General features: G+C 40.7%; 1 protein-coding gene across 1 annotated transcript in view; it reads right to left on the reverse strand.

Moving 5' to 3' along the window:
- Window positions 1-742: 742 nt before the first annotated feature.
- Window positions 743-21,140, reverse strand: part of hcn1 (hyperpolarization activated cyclic nucleotide-gated potassium channel 1) — a gene marked incomplete at both ends in the record, with an annotated part of 136,128 nt that continues 115,730 nt past the window's right edge. The window contains 2 exons of the mRNA XM_080743811.1: window positions 743-1,872; window positions 10,849-11,013. Of these exons, the coding sequence (XP_080599937.1) occupies window positions 743-1,872; window positions 10,849-11,013 (1,295 nt within the window). The remainder of the gene's footprint in view (window positions 1,873-10,848; window positions 11,014-21,140) is intronic.

The raw sequence follows: 21,140 nt of genomic DNA on the forward strand, positions 1-21,140 counted from the left end.
GGACCCATAACACTGTCATGGTCTATGTCAGAGCCACTGTGAGGATGTTGGCTCAGGAGTATATGTATTGCTGTTGCTGAGAGCAACATAACACCTATAGCTACTGTATACGTATGTGTAGACTGAAATAAGGGTTAGGTTCCGGAAAATTGGATCAGATTCATTTTTGTGTGAGTGTGCTTTTTTGACAGTATTTGTTTTGTGTGATGAGTTATTCCACAGTGGTGCCTAAAGCTGCTGAAAAGGAGAAGAGATTCCTTCCTCTTCTTGTTGATAAAAAAAAGAAACACAGAAAATAGTCATTGTCAGGATCCACAATGCATTCCAGTTACAAAACAAAAAAGGAAAACAAAACAAAAAAAACAAACAAAGAAAAACCCTTCATACATTGTATATTGTTTCTTTATATTTTTCAGAAAGGAAGACTCATGTTTATATAGAGCTCTTAAATAGCCATTGCCAAATATTCTAGTTGGATTTACACATATATATATATTATATATATTTATTTATATATTTATTTGTTTAATATACATTCTTAAGTTTAGGGAGACAATGTGTCTAAAATATAATACAAGGGCTGTCTGTACAGGTAATCTATGAGGTCATCTTTTCAGAATAAAAGTGGAGAGAAACAAAAAATACTGAAGTTCCTCATATTTCTCTTTTGTCGAATCTCCATTTTTAAAAAGTAATCGAAACACATAAGTAAAAAAAGGAAAAAAATAAACAAAATATGGGATCATAAATTTGATGCAAAGCGCATTTTGTCTTGTTCGGTCTCTGTACTGCTCAAGACTGAATCTCTCCTAGATCCAGGGGATTCCCTGTGCTGGGATGTGGTTGACGCGGCCGACGCGGCTGCTGCTGCTGCCGCCGCCGCCGCCGCCGAGCGCACCGGGGGCAAAGCTCCCGACGACATCTGGCGGAACAAGTTGACCCGCTGGGGCACTGTGGTGCGGATGCCGGTTTGCAGACCCATACCTTGGATCGCGGTGGCCGTTGACGCCACGGGGGGCGCGATGGAGGCCAGAGAGTCCCCCGAGGCCGGATGCACTCTGGGCCCTAGGGACGTGTCATGTGGCAAGGAAGGCTGGGAGGCCGACAAGTGTCGCACGTCTCGACTCAAGCTCCCCGACTGGAGGGCCTGTGTGCTCTTGTGGATGTCTCCCCTCTGAGGCGAGGGGACCTGCTGCTGCTGAGGTGACTGTTGCTGCTGTTGCTGCTGTTGCTGCTGCTGCGCTGCCGAAGATGCGGCTGAAGTTGACACAGCGGACGTCTGCTGCAGCTGTTGCTGCGTGGGGGGGAGGGGCTGCTGCTGGGGCAGGGGCTGTTGGATGAGCGACAGCTGGGAGGCAGTGGGCGAGCCGTACTGGAAGCTCCGGCCAGCCAGAGGGGTCTGCACTGGTGGGCTGCACATGGCAGCTGTGAAAGAGCAGGGGGACATGATCGCCCCCTGCTGCTGGATCGGGGTCTGGGGGTTGGTCGTGGAAGAATTGAGGTTGTCATGGGAAACCCTAGGGGGGTTAGAGTAGAGTACCTGCGCAGCGGCCGCGGCGGCGGCTGGCAGGATGCGGTTGGAGGTGGCATTGGCGATAGCCGAAGCACTGAAGGTCAATGGTGCAGAGGACTGTTGGAATTGGTTGTTGCCTATGGAACTAGAGAAGGGCGGCTGGGCTGGTGAGTTAATGATGGAGTTTCCAGACATCGGTGTTGAGTTCATCCCGGTGACTGACTGCTTGCGGTCGACCATCATCACCATCTCCCTGTCCTGACGAATGATCTGCTTCAAGATCTCGTTCTCCTGGGTGTTGAACACGCCGGCGTTCAAGTCCTTCTGAAACTTCTGCAGCAGCAGCGAGTTCTTCTTCCCTGTTGAAGTGAAATGGACAGAAGTAAGTACACGGCCGTGGCGCACACCTTATACAGGAGAGCATCATTAAAGACCAAGGGCTCTATTATGATCCAGGCCTTATATATTTTGAAAAACATTTTTAAATACTTCAACTGCTGATCTACATCTGCACATTGTGAGCTTGCAGATCAGCTATTTGAAATATTAAACAAAATATGTATATATAGTAAAAAAAGGTTAAGAAGTTAAGGCATAAGACTTGGATCATAATAGAGCCCCAAGTCTCATGAAGGTGTTCTCTAAGGTGCACAATTGTTTATGTACTTTGAATGCAGTTTCTACCAACCTTCTACCAACCTATACTACATGTATCAGCAAGCTATGATCATAATCAGTGTTCCTACAAAGGTTTTGCATTTCAGCATGCAATGTGTATGTCTCTCTGGCCTAGGATAAATGCATTTCAGGTCATTTGTGCCCTGTGCATTCTCACAGAGGAGTTTCATTCCCACAGTGTCTCTCAATTCATGGCAAAAATTCTGCAAATTGCATCTTAAAGCCAAGCAAGGGTGACTGGTGATGGACAATATCAAGAACATTGAATGACAGTGACTATGATGATAACAAGTATGAGATCTGAGAAGAGTGAGATGTTTGTTAATGCACATCACTAATGGTGTGACATGAGAGCACAGATCGGCCAGGTATCGATGTAATGCATCTATGATGAGACAAGGGATAATATACAGTATAAAAACTATATATTGGTGGGTGGGTGTGCGTGTGTGTGTGTGTGTGAGTGCATTGTATATATGTATATGAAATAATAACCACAAAAATGATTTGACATGTTCGAGGACAGAATACAGATTCTTTTACCTATAGGACAGTTTACCTAAGACACGTCACAGGGATACTTACAGTAAGCTCTATTCACAAACACATCACAAAAACACAAACAAACTAGTTGACTACGGTATTTCTATCATGATACCATATCATTACTATTCAGTAAACAACGTATTGGACTGCTGTCACCTGAAGATCATACAAGATGGAAAAGTAGCAATATAGAGTGAATCACAATCTTTTTAAAATTCAAAATCCACTGCAAGTCATCATCTATTTGTATAAATTATGATAAAATATTGACCTGTGTTGGTAATATGGGAAGCACAGGTAATCAGATGAACACACTCATTTTACGAAGTGTTAATCATTACATATTTGAAAAGGTATCTTCCGTTTATGCCGGATGAAACCTCTCCTAGACTATTCTAAGCCAGTGACAATAAAATGATTGTTATAAATGTATGACTTTTGTGGTTTTATGCGCAAAACTGTGGTTAAATTCTATGCAAAGGAAGATCACTTTGAATTTGTTAGATGTATTTATTCTTAAGAAGAAAAAACGTCTTTTCAATATTGTTGTGTTTGTCTGGGGTTAATTTCTTGGGCTCGCTGCCAGTAGGCCAAGGAAGTAACTTCTTGAATAATATGGAATGTTTTACAATTTTTTTTATTTTTTTATTTTAACTTTTTAGAACTTAAAACTTACACTGGAAAGCAATGAAGATGAATGGTTTGGCTGAAACTTTGCCCAAATATAGAGATAACCGACGATGTAATATATCGTCGTTGTCAGGTGGAAACCTTGTATGTCCAAAACTCTATATATAAATGCATTCATCATTTTAAAAATGATTTAAATTAGTGAAAACAGCCGATCTACAAGCTTGGAGATCTGCTGTTTTCACTACCTTTGTGCGACGGCCTTGTATGATGAAGCAGGGCTGTACTTTGCGAAAAAACGTACAAATTTGAAACTTGGAGATACAAGGTTTCTGCCCGACAGTGACGATATATAGACTGGCCACACAACGCCCGAAATCCACATGGAACCATGGCGTTATTAAAACCTAAATCTTGCTCGCATTATAAAGCTCCATTATCTCTACTCCGCTGTGACCTCTTAACTGATTGAGAGGTGTCTGAGGTTTATTCATGGTGGGCATTTCTTTTTCGGCTGTTGACCTTTTCATGTGGAACAGCAATCTTCCTTGTTGTAAGGATGACAGAGTGGGGTTTTAGTGTGCTGAAGGCTCCCACCACGGACCATTAATCACTAGGCCTTGAGAACCTGGGATGCTGCACAGTTAATAATGTCACGTTGATGTCAGGTGAAAACCTTGTATGTCCAAAACCGTCCGTTTTATTACATTAAAACATTCTAAAATAGTGAAAATAGCTGATCTACAAGCTCACAACGCGTCTTGTGAGCTTGTAGGTCTGCTATTTTCACGACTTGTGCGACGCTCTTGTGTGATGAAGTTGGGCATTGATTTACAAAAAAAAACACAAAATGTTTAAATATGGAGATATGAGGTTTCTACCTGACAGAAACAACTTTTTCCTTTCAAGGGTATTACGCAGTCGACTGTCACATCAGACTTTTAGAACAGACTCTCCCGGTTGAAGCACAATGTTATTTTATCGTTGCCTAAGTGGGAACAAAGTGATCGTCTGGCTCATAGCAATAAATCCATCATCAATGGAAAGAGTATAAAATTGCAGTGGGACTTTTCACACCCCGAAATAGGCATACTATACTGTAGGTATTTCTACTACTAAATCTGTCCCTATCCCGGGAAATCCAGTTCTTGGTTTGAGGTATTTGTATGGGTATAGTACTATAGTATCATCATCTACCACAGGCTTGGGTGACTAATAACTAATTCTACCACAGGAGCGTTAGACTATTATTAACGTAACTTACAACAAGTATTCAGTGATGGCATTTTTAAAGGTGACAGGGTTAAATTCTGTTGATGGGAAGGACATATTCATGTTATTTCTTTTACAAACATTTGCAAAAAAGACTTGAAGTGGCATCTATGCTTCCAAATGCTTACAGAATAAAAAACAAATATAACATTTCCAGTGGTGCAGCTACAATGGCAAGTTAATTAGCAACTACAACTACAATTATCATAAGGATTCAATCAAGCTACCAAGTAATAAAGTGCAGTGTGTGTGTGTGTGTGTGTGTGTGTGTGTGTGTGTGTGTGTGTGTGTGTGTGTGTGTGTGTGTGTGTGTGTGTGTGTGTGTGTGTGTGTGTGCAATTTCGATTCGGATTATGACTGATAAGACACAGCAGTGGTGGAAACAGTACTCACATTAAGTAAAAGTATCAATACTGCAATGTAGAAATACTAAGTAAAAATCTGGAATTCTAAATGTACTTGAGTAAAAGTACAAAAGCAATGGTATCAGAATGTACTTAAAGTACCAAAAGTAAAAGTACTCATTATGCAGAATGTCCCATTTCAAGTTTCCAAATGTATATATATATTTTTTTTTAAATAACAGATCTACAAGCTCACAATTTGTCGCATCATGACACATTGTGAGCTTGTAGATTGGCAATTTTCAAAAGTCCAAATGTATATGTTACAGTATGTTCAAGAAACCAGGATAAGTTGTCAAGGAGCACTCGTTTTGACGTTCACCACACACTAATCACCACCAGATGGCGACGTCAGCCACTGGATAAGAGAGTTACGTCACGCTTTGAACTCGCCGCAGACCGGAAGTGTTTACTCTTTATTTACTAGCCTAGCCTAGCCTAGCCTAGCCTAGCCTAGCCTAGCCTAGCCTAGCCTACTAGCCTAGCCTAGCCATTAGCTCCATTGTAGTCACTTGGACAGGGCGTTTAACGTGCGCTTGCCCAGGCCTTACGGCCTGGGCATAAATATAACGATTGCATTCACCACGGCTTCGTAACTCGCGCGGCGCTCCGCCGGCCGCGCGGCCCTGGCCCGCTCTTCGCGGCCACTCGCGCCTGCGGCGCTCGGGGGCGAAGAGCAGGACCAAGGTCCGCTGGCCTTCGCGCCGCTTGGGGCTTCGTGGACCCAGGGGGGCCTCGTAACTCGTTTGGGCTTCGTGGATACAGGGGGGCTTCGGTAGCCGCTCGCAGTGTCGTGGACAATAGAGCGGCGCACCGCCTGGAATACGTTGTTGTGGCGACCGCTTGCTCCGCCCCGTGCCGCATCACGAGTGCTCCGCGTCTCGAATGTGCTGGTTCTCTTATATCCGGTGACATATATACGGCTGAAGTTGCTAATGTATGTACAATGTATGTACAATCAAAATCTACAAAGTAACTGGTAACTAAAGTTGTCAAATGTAGTGGAGTAAAAGTACAATATTTGGAACCGAGATGTAGTGGAGTAGATGTAAAAGTATTGGATATTGGAAATACTCAAGTAAAGTACAAATACCCCAAAATTGTACTTAAGTAGAGTACTTAAATAAATGTACGCAGTTACTTTACACCATCAGTATGCACCTTGGATAGCACTCTTGTCAACGCGCAAGGCTATTGGCCGTTCGGCACCGGCACTCACATACTGCTACTGCTTTACAACAATAACCATAACGTTATAATGACTTATAGGATCAGAATAGTTCAATTGTCGGAAACACTCACAGACTTTTCCTTTCGGCCAGGACAATGGTGTATTATAATTCTTACATAGTTGTAATACACTATAATACCTTTATAATGTATAAAATCCCTGTTATAATATCACTCTAATTGGTCATTGGGTAATGTAAGTAAAATGAAACAACATGAAACATTTCTGCGTACACCACCTCCAACAATGGCATTACTTTACTTGAAGCACCTCTATTGAACTACACTATAACGCATTATAACAATGACTATATTATCTTTATAGAATTACAATTATGAGAATGATAATGCACTATGATCCTAGAAAAACATATCTGTGAGTGTCCAGCAATTGAGAAGTATCACTGACCGTATAAGTCATTATAAAATGCTTTATGTGTTATGATTGTCATAAAGCATTGTGAATATTTATGAACGCTTATAACTACAATTATACAATGTCATAAGCACATCATAAACCATTCTAAGTACTGCATCTTTATAATGAATTTAAAACATGGGCTTCATTAGAAAACGCTCTGTGCATTCCTGCTGCTCAGGGCACACACTGTGCACGTGCCTATAAGTGTGCGCATACACAGGTGCATATAGGTGTGTGTGCATGCATGTGTACAGTATATGCAGATGAGTCTTGACTGTGATAATGAATGGATACAGTGTTTTGTGCGATGGCGGGTGCAGGCAACACTCGCACCTCACCAGGTGGTCGGCGTGACGTCAGTGCAACCTCTAAAAATAAAGCAGCTTAAAGCTCGCTTCTGCTGTGACTCTCTTAACGAGGACTACTCTTTTTGTAATACATTTTTTCCGTTTTTCTCTTGTAAATCCAACACACTGGTTCAATCACACGTAACACAATTCAACATAATCTTTTTGTATACAGATGAACACATGATCTGGAAAATGAAATGGAATCTCTTGCATGAAACAAAAAACAAGTATGGTATTGCATTTGTAAAGATCTGGACACTTAATCAAAAACACATGATTTAACTTGTGGACACAGTTAAAATAAAAATAGTTAAAATAGATATTAACAGAGAAAAAAATATGTATGTTCTTATAATCTACTATAATCTATACTCTTTAATTATTCAAAGTCAGTCAAAGGCATTATGGCATGTACTATTGAACCAGATACTCATTTGATTGCTTATATTACTTTTCACTTCCAGTTTAAATTGATATGTTCATTAATCCATCAATGCTAGGGTACAGTAGGTAGGCCTAAGTTGATTTACGTATCACTGAGGGAGGAATTCAGCTGTTCATATAACCTTGTAGGCCAAGCTCTTGGATAAATTAAATGAATTTGAAAGTGCTTCCATTTTAGCATGCCTCTAGGTCATTTTCCCCTTGTGCGAATATAATTGGAATGAAGTGTTTACCTGGTGCCTACTCGTCGGCCAGGACATTCTTGAAAACGAGATGAGCTCGTCTCAAGACGGACTCCTGGTCAGATAATTTTTAGATAGATAGAAAACGTCAAATGTGCAACATAATATTATCGGCGTCAATGCATCTCACTTTTTTCTTTTCTTTTTTTTTTCTTTCTTTTGGAACGAGACAAGCACTTAACCAAATGCAGTCAATAAACGATACAACCAGCACGGATCATGACATTGTATTTTCCCTTGTATGAGACAAAACCCCCGTTTTAAGATTAGCCCCCAATAAACACTTCTGGATTAAGGGGAAGTGTTATTCAAAGGGCCGCTCTTATGAATCAGTGTTGGATGATATTGTTGGCACGTAAAAAGCCAACGTACCTAGTTCCTACATGAAAAGGGCAAATGTAGATTAATACCGCTTTGGTCAAAGGGCATGTGTTTTGATTGGCACAATTTAGAAATATTGTACAGTTGTCTATCCTAAAGATTCCATATACTAATTTAATAGTTAGTTAATAGTGTCCAAAACGTATCTTCTTCTCAACAGTGAGACATACCAGATCTGGTGAATTTGAATGGTCTTACCATGACCACAATTGATGCTGACTTGCTTGTCACAATAGTATTTCAATGTCGAGTCAATACTAGGACTGGAAAGCAATTCAATATCAACATACCTGAGTAAGGCAAAATAACAGAAACAAACCCATAACATGGTTAAACTACATCTAGCAGAAAATGCGGACTGCAGTATTCAATATTGTCATTAGAATTTAAAGCAATAGAACACTTTGGTAAAGGTTTGGATTGTGTAGTTACAACATTACATTGCCATGATGTAACTCCAAAGGCTCAAATTATTACAACATACATTTATTTGTAACTCCAAATACAGTATATAGTTGATCCAACACCTCTCAAAGTCACAATTGTAGCACATAAATGAACACAAACAAAGCTGATTCGGCCAATATATAACATCATAAAACATGGTTCTGCATTTATTTATTTGTTCCTGTTCCTGTTGATTTAGCTATTTCATTAGGAAGAAACTACAGGTCCATATCTGGATCTTCAAATTGTAAAATCAACAGAACGTTTTTATTTTATTTATTTTTTATTCAAAAAATAAAGAAATTCTCAACCGGCTTTTGTGATACATATATTTTGCAGAATCAGGTTGATTGATTGATTGATTGATTGATTGAAGAATGCATACATTTTCAGTTTGCATAGGAAAAGGTACACTTTCAGTACAGTTCACTGGTACCAGGTAAAAAAAAGGATACGCCAAAGAAAGCCTATGGCTTGTTTCAATGGAGATCCTTTTTTAAAACTCATATAACATTGAATGACAGACAGCATTTGTTTATGTGCTGAAAGACTGACTTTTAGAGCAGTTTCCGGTTGCACTGTAAGTAAGTAAATGAGGAGCCTATTTTGAATTCTAGTCAATGAAGAAACTATTTTTTATATCTCGCCCACCTTTGGAGTTACATAATGCTACGGTAACTACAGTACACAGCCCAAATCTCTACCGATGTCCTATTGGTTTATCCTAAACACAAAATGATATACACCTTTTTAACCCTTTCGAACCTGGCATCCCTATTTATTATAATGTTGGTGAAAACTAAATTCAAAATTTCAACATTTTCGAAAATAGCAAAAATAGCAGATCTACAAGCTTACAACGCATTATATCATGACGTGTTGCATCTAGTAGACCTCCAATTTTAGCTATTCATTGTACGAAGAAGTAAGGGGCTTTCCACATTAAAAAGCAAAGGATGAGAGTAATAACTAACCATAAGAATCAATCAAAACTTTTCACATGTTGTGGGAATAATGAAACTTTGTATTTGCCTCTTTTAAGTTGAGAAGAATGAGGCAAACCTTTTTAGGGCATGCTTTTGAAATTTCCACTTGAGAATGAAAAAGTTTAAATTTATGCAGCAAGATGCTATGAAATGATCAAAAAATAAACCCCATTTTCAAAATAAGACTCTGCCCATGAGTCTAGATAAGACTGAATACAATACAATATATTTTTGAAAGCTTAAAAGTTACCGTATTCATTATACACTCACTTAAAATTCACTATAATCCTATTTATATATGAATGTGATCTTCAAACGCAGCTTAGCAGAATACAGCATACAATGTTCCGATTGTCCTTTTCGGGTGCTACTACAGTTCGCCCATTATTACAGTCCAAATTATTAAACAGCATGTTACAAAGATGTGTAAATAGGCTGAAAAGGTATAATAAAGCATGCAACATTATAGATCCATAAATCTAAAGTTTACAAAAAAATTGCCAAAAGTAGGCTAGGACAGATGAGTGTGTATCAGACTAATCAATGCCCTGGTTGTATACATACATGTGCCCCTTTTTAACAGTAGTAAATGTGTTTAACCCAACCAAACTAATTCAAGCACAATCAATAATGGCCAAGTTCCACAAAAGAATAGTTCCTCTATCACACATTGAAAAAAAGGAGGGGAAGGATTTTTTTATTTTTTCAAATGACCATACGGGAGACACAGCTGTGTCCAATGCTGTGTGAAGCCTGCTAATGAGGCGGGACAGGTTGATGTCACCTTTCCCAGCTCATGGCCCCATTCTAGAGGGTTTAATCTGTGGTTGGGAGTTGGGGGGGCTGGTTGGGGTGCTGCTCATACCCAGGTGTGCGGATGAGTGGAAGGAGGGGCGGAGGCACATGCATGTGAGGTTAGCTTCCGTCCACTCGCTGGGATTCCAGTCGGGGGTCAACACCAAACCAATGACGGGACAACCTGACTCCCTCCCGGACAGCGACATGCACTGCCTTCCAGTTTAATCCATCCACAAAATGCTACTTTTGCCACTTTTCGAATGATCAGTGCTTATTACAAAAGTCTTTAAAAAAAAGAAGATTACTTTAGACAAATAAAGAGGAGAATATTAGATGAAATGGGTAGAGCATACATATCATGCAGCACAAGATGGCAGACACGGTGCAGTGGTGGAAAAAAGAAGGAGGCAAACACCGATGGAGACAAGACAAGGCACGATGACAGGCAAAAAAGATCCAAAACAGTCGGACGAAGGAATCAGATGTAGTGCGATGTAGGGTCTTACCGATGCGGTCCAGTCTGTCGATGGCGACGGTCTCAAAGGCCCGTCGCATCATGGGGTACTCCTCCAGCACCTCGTTGAAGTGGTCGACGGAGAGGGAGAAGAGACGGCAGTAGGTGTCGGCCCGCACGCTGGCCGTCCGCCGGCCTTTGGTCAGCAGGCAGATCTCTGTTCAGGAGGAAGGCAGTCGGAGAAAGGGGCAGGGGGGGAGAAGGTGAGGGGTTCAAGAAGTTTGAGATGAACATGAAGAGATGCGACGGGGCAGAGAGGGTCAGGAGAGAGACAGACAGAACAGCAGAGGTTAAAGACACAGGAAATCCTCACAGAGAGCGAATAAAGAAAATCTTTGAACATTATTGTCTACCCTGGATGTACAGTATGGCCCCAAACATGCGAAGAGAATTCCATATTAGGGATGGGACGATATGAAAATTTCATGTCACGATTATTGTGACCAAAGAAATTAGCGATTTACGATATTACCGTGATAATCAAAATATTCCCAACATCCATTATCCTGGGGCGGAACGTTTTGCCCAAAAATAGCAGATCTAGCTCCCAACGCGTTGCAACGTGACGCGTTTGGCAAAGAGGTTTGGTAGAGAGTGTAAAAAAGACTATCAAGTATGTTCTTTACAGGTCAGTTTTAATAATTATAGAGGGTTTAAGTGGTACCATATGAGGCTCTGCAAATAAAAGGTGAACAATTTCACAACTAGAAAAGAAAATTTCTAAGAAATTTTAAGTGTGCCTGCAGCTCGCTAAGTCCCCTGAAAAACACGTTTTGGCATGAAACGGTTACGTTTTGCGCGTTTGTGGTGCCCCCTATGGGTCGAAGTGGAAATGCTTTTGGTTATATGTTCAGTATAGCGCCCCCCACTTGTGGTTAAAATTTGGTGTTGACTCGATGTTTCGTTTGTGATTTATGGCTACTTCTTACAAAACGGGCTCCTCCCGCTAACTTTGGAACCCTGTTACGGAAGAACGGTATGGACTATCAAAATATCGTTTAAATATGTTTATCGCATGAGTCCATAGATCGTGTGTATCGATTTTTGTGACATTTGGAGAAAATATGTAGGAAAAGGAGCAAAAAGTGTGTTTTGAAGAAAATTCAAAATGGCGGAAAATCTATCCTGACGCAAATGGGCGTGGCCTATATGAGGAGATGCGTCATGACCCAAGGAATCCAGGGGAAAAGGAATTTTAATTTTCCGACCCACGGTTCAAGAGTTACAGGCCGAAAGGTAAAGTGGACTGTTATAGCGCCACCATGAGGCCAACTGACGAAATAATTTTTTATTTAATCCTTGATATCATTATAAATCTCCTCTCCAAGTTTTGAAACTGTAGCCCCTATGGTTTGCGAGAAAAAAAATATTGAATGTGAGTTTTTGCGATTCCCATTATAAGTCAATGGGTAAAATTAATTCACTAATAAATTAATATCAATTAAACGATACAACTTTTCTCTTAGAAAAGCAATAGCACCCCATTCCCGGCCGAGCCGCACGTTTTGATGTATATATTGCGGCGGTGGCGTAAATCGTGCGGCACTTATTACGTGCCGAAATTTTGTGGCGACATAAGTATGGCGGATTACAATAAGTGTTTTGCCATTGCATGGCAGGCACACTTAATAAATGTAAATCTCCACGACACGATTAATGTGTTTTTTTTTATCACCATAAACGATAACAACTAATCGTGCCAATGCCATCCCTATTCCATATGCATACATTCATTTAGTTTGACATAAATAAAATGACAAGCCCCTCACTCAGCATCGCTGTCACTGCTTCTGTACAAAGTCAATTCATCATCCTGCCGCGAGGTTATGTGTAATTAAACTAATTACACTGTAATGTGGTTAGCTGCACATCATTCATCAGAGGAACACACAGTTGCCACTGAAACCTGTACAGATGAATAAGAACACCATCCAATGTTTTGGATGATATTAATAATATTGGCAGTAGTATCATTTTACTGCCAATGCCCGTGCTGTTTTGTACAGAGAACAAAGCACATTCTCCAAAACAATGTCTTAGGGAGGCATTCTCAGACATTCTCAGATCATCTTGGTTCCCAGATGATAATTAATGAGATGGCCAAGGACATTATCAGCAATAATCTAAGAGAAGATTAATAGTGTTTTTGAAGTGACTGACTTCATATAAAACCAATTCCTTTCTCTCACAGCATCACTGTGTGCATGAAGACTGAGAGGATGTTATAGATGTGAAATAGGAAGCATTCATTTCTCTATGGTTCTGAATTATTGCACAATTTGCACCAATCTCTTTCTAGACTCAAAGTCAGTCTCAAAACACTTCACTGAACTAGAGACGGATGACAACCAAACAGCACTCATTGCTAACAACAATTAGGTTAATTAGGTTAATTGCAGTCTTTCATATTGAGACAGTGATGTGATTGGCTTTCAAAGCATTAAGGCCCATTCCCACTGGGCCAGATAACAGATATCTGGAGATATTTCTCCAGATATTTTTCAATGCAAAGTGGATGGTAGATACAGATAAAAAAAACATTTGCCACAGATAAAAGTATCTGTGGCAAATATCTGTGGTATATATTTTTTTTATCTGTATCTACCATCCACTTTGCATTGAAAAATATCTGGAGAAATATCTCCAGATATCTGTTATCTGGCCCAGTGGGAATGGGCCTTTAGGCATACTGTAGATTTGCCTGGCGCCATTTTCACTGCTATTCTAGCAGCTTCCTTGCATGTTGATACACTGAGGTATAGCTTCCTTGCATACATAACAGACATATCGGTAGGCAGAGATCACCAATTGTATGGCAACGCTGTCTTTCTAACCAGGGACGTGCAGCAGAGAATGTTAGAGAGGCACGGCCTGACATTTCTAAAAATTGCGTTTTGGTGGAAAAATCTAAAATAGTAAACCTCCAAGCTCACAGCGTGGTCGCGCTGCGACTCGTTGTGAGCTTGGAGGTCGGCTATTTTCGACGATTGATACCACACTGAACTAAGCATAATCAAGTCAATATTGGAGATGTGGTATCCGGGCCGGTATGGATTTCTACTTAGAGAGGGCAGAGAGGGAGAGTTTGGACAAGGCAATTCTCTTGAATGATGCCTTCAGGTATGCCATGGAAAGAGGGCATTTGCATTTCTTTCACCATAGTAAAAACTGCATTCATGGTCTGGAGAGGGCACTTTTTTACAGATGGATAAAAGGACAGGGGCTCAAGCCCCCTTTGTTGTCTATGTGTGCACGTGCCTGTTTCTAACAGTACCGACTGAGGTGATGAGAACAGTCTAACTAGTTCGCTCTAGTAATAGAACAAATATGGGGGATTTGTTGACCAAGGTGACCTCAGCAATTAAATAATCTTGTTTTCATAGCACAGGGAATAAGTGATTAAGCAGTATGGACATGTATTGTGTCCTGGCACAGCCCTGCACTACCAGATGGCGTGTGAACCACTGGGGCAGGGTGTACAATGGAAGCTTAATTACCTCATCAGGGTGCCTAAGCTTTTTTGACTAGATCAGGGGCCTTCAACGTTTTCAGGCCAAGGACCCCTTAGTTGAGAGAGAGATGAAGCAGGGACCCCCACAACCTTTTTATAGATTCCATATCGTTTCATCGTTTGACAGCACAGTCATCAGTGTATTTTGGAATCATGTCAATTTGTGTTTTCAGATATTTAACCACTTGAGCCGTCATTACCAAATAAACTTGACCTTTTACTCTGTACTTAGTGTGCTCTTTTTTTTCCCCTCTATACCAAACCTCTTTGACAAAAATAGCCGATCTACAGTACAAGCTTGTAGATCTGCTATTTTTGGCTACAGTTCTCAGAATATGGCCACTAGGGTTCAAGTTGTTAATATAAAAAGGATTGGAAGATTTGGAGGATCCACTGTAGTAACTCTGAGGACCCCCTAGGGGTCCCGGACCCCCTGTTGCTGGAAATACTTTAAAGAATTTACCCAAGGGGCTGTAAAAAAATTGTGTTGATCTGGTAGATCTCGATCTACAGTATCTATTGGGCAACCTTTCTGTAGAGTATAGAAACAAAAAGGTGCACTCCAAGTAGAACATTGTGTAGTTGGCTGTTGTACAGTACATACATATATGAACAGCTCAGGCTGACTGAATACATAATGCATTCATTCATGCACAGAAGCACTGGCACTGAGTATGTCAATTATAATATAAAGGTCATACTCATTTCACCCATCGGTTTCTGCCCGCTAGGACTATAGTATTACTGTATGCACAGATTGATAATAAAGAATGTCGTGGTATAATGTAATCTAATATTTTCTATATGCTCTTTCAACCATCCATATCAGAATCACTTGCTGTATGAATGCACATACACAGAACATTCTGGCATAAAAAAAGAGCAGGTGTGATTTGGCTGTTCTCATTTTTGCTATTTTCAGGAAATGAATGAAGACTATCGTCAAGTTTGTGCCTGATTTCCTCTGAGGGACAAAAAAAAAGAAGCTTGGCTGGCATGGCTTTTGTATTGCAAGTTGTGTGAAAAGAACTCTCCAGGTGTGAATGCAGTGTTAGTGATGTTCTTCTGATGGAAAAAGCTCATCTGGGGAGTGAGAGAGAGAGTGAGCGAGACAGAGACAGACAGAAAGGAAGAAAGTGTTCCTATCACACTCTCAGGACAGGGAATTGACTGGTCATATGGGTATACTGTAAGTCCTGTCAAGTCTGGCCATGGCATTTACAAAGTTACTGAATGTTCCAGGGGCAACCACCTTTGTGCCATTTGCAGTGGTGTAAAGTACAGTAACTAGTATATTTAAGTAGTTTTGAGGTACTTTTACTTCACTGGAGTATTTCCAATTTTCTGTACTTCTACTCCACTACAGGCAAATATTGTACGTTTACTCCACTACTATTATTATCACTAAACATACATTAACCACTTCAGCTCTCAGGAACTCAGGAACTGAAATAAATAATCTTAATTGAAGTTTAGCTATTACCATTTTTGCCACTGGCTATGCTATGGCATCTATAGTTTCAGTTCCAGTCCCAAGTCTCATGTCTGTACACAGGGACGTGCAGAGTATGTTAGAGAGGCAGGGGCTGAAATGTCTAAAAGGGCCTTTTGGTGAAAATATGAAAAATAGCAGACCTCCAAGCTCACGAGTCGCAACGCGACACGTTGGAGAGTTTGGACCAGGCAATTCTCTTGAATGCTGCCTATAGGTATGGCATGGAAAGGGAGGCATTTGCATTCATTTCAGTATAGTAAAAACTGCATTCATGGTCTGGAGAGGGCACATTTTACAGAAGGATAAAAGTGCAGGGGCTCAAGCCCCCTTTCATGTCTATGTGTGCACGTGCCTCTAATGCACAGTGCACACTCACATCCCCCGGGTATTGGATATTTACAAATTGATTAGGCCTAATCATTAATTATAGACTAGAGTATCACTGAGCCATACAGTACATTTTGCAGTTTGTTAATGGTTAAATGACCATCCCCTAATCATTTCAGTGTTACAAAGAATCCATTAGGACCTAATTATTGATTCCATGTACATGTACATCTACTAATCTATAAACATTTCTTTAGACTTTTAGAGCATGGCACACAAGGAGGGACAAACACAGTGAGACAACGTTAAATAAATGTTTAATCTGTACGTTTATTTAATATACTGTACCATTTCTCTAACTTGGTAAATTGAGTCAATGGCCCTTGATTCAGTGCAATTACTGTAGTTGTTAATGGCCTCCAAATCATCATTATTTATCTGTCTTTAAAAAGGATATATATTAGAATGGATCTCCAACTAGCCAGGTTCAATGTGTATATTTGTTTGTGTGTGTGAGCACACGTAGAGAGCGAGGCCAGGTCACATGTATGCTGACACATGTCCATTACCTTGTCACCAAGCATGTCACACTGCTGACCCCAGGGGTACTGTGGTTAATTTGTTATCACTTGTGTGTCATGTACTCCCATGGTAACCGACCCTCTGTCTCCCCCATGGCTGGGAGGGGGCGTCCTAAATGACATGCAGTATAATACAAACCCAATAGGGATTTTCATGCACAGTCTGTCATCGTGGCAGCATCCTCCTCTACTGGGCCCAGAGACAGACTTCCCTGCAGAGGTGTCGTCGTGTCCATATTGTAATCCCATTGACCAAGGCCCAGGAGTGATTAGTAGATCACTTAAGACACTGGTTCTCAAAGTGGGGTCTGGGATCCCCCAGGTGTCCCAGGGGGTCCCCAGCTAAATGAGGAACACTTCACCTTATTTCATTGTTTTGGCTATTCTTAAATGGCCCATCTATAAGCTCCCAATGACCTACAGTAGATGTACTGTAGGTCCAGTTGATGTGCAATTTTCAAAAGATTTTGACTACCGTTTTCAAATGGGGTTCCGTGGGTTTTAAAATGTTTGAGAACCATTGATTTAGGAAACAGGTTTAGACGATTGGAGTGTTTTTTGCAGGTCTTTAAGTCCGAGTGTATAAAAAAAGCGACTGGGTTAAGCACCATTGGTCCGACCAGTTTAACATTCACCAGGTTAGCATTCATTCACTTTTGTCAACCTCCGCGCAGCCAATCACAAGCTTCCGCTGCCTTAACCTAGTTGCTTAGCGATTTTGACTCCTACGCGATTGTGTCATTCCAGCTGTAAACCGTCCTCGCTTAAACTCCCTACTTTGTGGACAACTGGTTTGGTGTTCGCTTACGGTATGCGTGTGTACTACCCTTATCGATCCTGCTAATTTGCTAATGGCGACTTGTGATTATAGGTAGTTCAATATTTGCTCTCTCTCTCTCTCTTTCTCTCTCCACCCACCCCCCATGTCTCATCTCTGCTGCACCCATGTCCATGAATTGAATACCTAGGACTTCCAATGTAAAAAAGGCCGTAAAAGGTCTTATTTGGGATGTTCCTTTTAGGCAGGGTGTTTAACTGTACTTGTACTGTGTTACATTTCTATTGTATTGACTTTACTTGTACTGTTCTCCGTTTTTGTCTAATAAAATGTTCAATCAATCAATCAATCAATCAATCAAACCCTTCATCTTGCTTCTCCTCTACCACTCTTTCTGGTTCTAGCCACAGTTTGGCCGTAGAAGCCTGACTGTTGAATTGAATATGTGATTCGCCAGAGATAAAGGAAAGAGTGAGGTGTCTGACACACAGCCAGATGCTCCCCAGTCAGAGCCCATCTCCTAATGCTGTACTCATGCATATGGGAAAAGTACCAGCTGGGCAGAAGGCAAGAGCAGGTGGCTGAGAACCAGCAGAACAGAGCCAAATGAGCACTGTAACGTTTATGCCTTGGAAAGCAGCAGATAAATTAACAAAATGGGAAAACCAGTGCTTAGTTTGATATTAATCTTTCCTCACATGGTACTTTATAGTCTCGCAGTGCAGATTATAAATAAAATAAAAAATAATAAAATAAAAAAATCAATAAATTCAATGTCCCCAGCACTAAGTATGCCTACACACAACAAATCCTGGCACCGTCCCAACTTGAAGGGACACCCTAAGGGCCGATGCATACTCCACTTTTAGAGAAGAATTTATTTCGGTTTCAGGGAGTCACAAAATCTCAGCAGCACCGAACAGCCAAACCTCTGAATGACATCATATATTCATATTGTAGTTTAGACAGAGCCGAACCGCAATAAATGTGTCTCCAAAAGTCGGGTACGCATCAGCCTTAAAGACGTGGCATTTGTTCTGCAATGCAGTTATTGTTTCCACCCAGTTTTAGTCATGTACAGTAGATACCCGATGTATCAGGAGGTGGAGATCTGTGATCTTACATGGGACTACAGTAGCTGTCCTTGGAGGTTTTGCTTTCTCTCATAACCACTCTCCAAGTACAGTGCAAATAAAATCAGTGCACTGTTAAAAAAAGAAAAAGAAAAAAAAAAGGAATTCACTCTTAATCTCGTCTCTCTTGCTTGAGATGCTTGTCTACCGAACCCAACTGATCACAGTTCAGATTTATTATGTAACCTTCGACATATTCAGATGAAGCTCAGATAGGATAATCCAAAATCCCAAAAGATAGAATTCTGGTGAAGCCACTTTTTTTTCCACTCATATGATTTATGTATGCTTATGTATGCCCAGGATCAGTTGCCATGGTTATAGGTTAGTGTGGCTATTATAGCACATGGGTACGGCATTATAAAGTCATGACATTTATATAATTATGACTATTATAATATACAGTATAGTATACTGTAGTTATGTTGTAAATACTGCAAACCAGGTGGAACTTGCTTGCTCCTACCGCCTGACACTATAAATAACACACACACACAGACACAGACACAGACACAGACACACACACACACACACACACACACACACACACACACACACACACACACACACACACACACACACACACACACACACACACACACACACACACACACACACACACACACACTTAAAGATGGCTCGCCTCCTACAGAGGCACACTGTAAAAAGCTGATTGCATATTTGTCACATGACCTCCATGATCATCTGTACCTCATTTGGAGAAGATTGGTCCAAAAAAATGCATGGAGTTACTTCCTTGGCCTACTGGCAACATGTCAAGGAAGTAACTCTGAAGCCAGGGACGTGCTGGCCATTGGGAAAAGCAGGACAACTCCCGAACGGCCGGTTCATTCCAGGCCGGCCATTAGGAAAAAATTAAAAATAAAATGTCGGCCTTCGTTCCATTTTGGGGGCTGGGCGGCCAACAAAGTAAATCGTCACTGTCGGGCATAACCCTTGTATCTCCAAGTTTCAAATGTTTACATTTTTTCACAAAGCAAAGCCCTGCTTCATCATACAAGGCCGTCGCACAAAAGTAGTGAAAACAGCAGAGCTACAAGCACACAGCGCCTCGCGGTGCGAAGCGTTGTGTGCTTGTAGATCGGCTGTTTTCACTAGTTTAAATCATTTTTAAAATGATAAATACAAAACAAACGGTTTTGGACGGTTTCCACCCGACCACAACAAAATATAACTCATGTAATTGGCCCACTGGCTTGTCACTTGGCATGATCTGAAATGGCAAATCTTTAGCAGCAGCGCTATAGAGAGAGATCTCTCTCTATAGCGCGCAATGAGGGCCTCTCCAACTCTTTTTCCCAGGCTGAATCAGGGGCCCAGCACGTCCCTGTCTGAAGCTGCCATGGTTCAGCAGCTTGTGAGATTAACTCCAAACAGCAAAAAAAAGAAAAAAAATAGGTCAAAAACGTATCTTGCTATAATTCATATGAACATGAAATTGCTGTGAGAATCAGTGAGAGCATTTTTAAATTGGGATGGTGTAATTCCCTCCCCACCTTGCCTTTGCCCTGGCAGAGATAACACATTTGAAGAAATAATGATCAGTGTATTCGGAAGGAAAAAATGTGAATTAAATATGCATTACAGTTATTATGAGTGAGGCTAAAATGTTAACGGGTTTATAACGGCTTTCAGATTGTCATTCTCAAAATCGTTAATGATTAGCACTGTAAGTCAAACAGAATGAACATAGCCACCGCTAGCTCCCCTTTTACTTAAGAGGTGACAGGGACTCATCAGATTGTTAAGGAGTATTGACCGCCGCCATTAAATGTAGTTATAGTTGTCATTACTAATAGACTCCCCTAACAGGAAACCACAGTCAGCTACACGTCTTTGCTGTGTCTCTTTCTTTCTGTTGGTCTCAAAGAGTGTGATTAATGTCCCAGTATTGTTGGCAGTACAAGTTTAATTTGTTAGGGCCTTAATGGCCTTATAACGGTTTGTTTCTGACATTTATGTTTGCGTATTTCAGAGTCCCCTTATTCTGTGCCAGGATGTTTCACCCTTTGTGCCAGATTCAATTCTGTGTTCCCAAACATTGGGCCGGGACCCATTTGTGGGTCGCGGACACATTTTTATTGGGTTCCCTTAATATTTTGGTTTCCTACATTTTGTATTTAATTATTATTATTTCAAAATAAATTCAAAAAACATTCCCCAAAAAGCTAAGATTTTCATTAAAAATGCAATGATTTGTCAAAGTAATTTAATTAATAAATAAATGAAAACTCTAAGAAATTCCATAAATTAGAAAACAAATGTTTAACAAGTAGTGAAAATAGATCTACAAGCTTCGCGCCACGTTGTGAGCTTGTACATAATGCTGTTTTCCGGGTGCCGGGCAGACGTCTAATTTCTCTTTAACCAAAACAGTTTGGGAACCAGTGTTGTACAGTAAACCAGAAGATCCATCACTGATTTACATAATGATTATG

Source organism: Nannobrachium achirus, assembly GCF_963921795.1.
Source record: "Nannobrachium achirus genome assembly, chromosome: 15".
Classification (NCBI taxonomy): Eukaryota; Metazoa; Chordata; class Actinopteri; order Myctophiformes; family Myctophidae; genus Nannobrachium; species Nannobrachium achirus.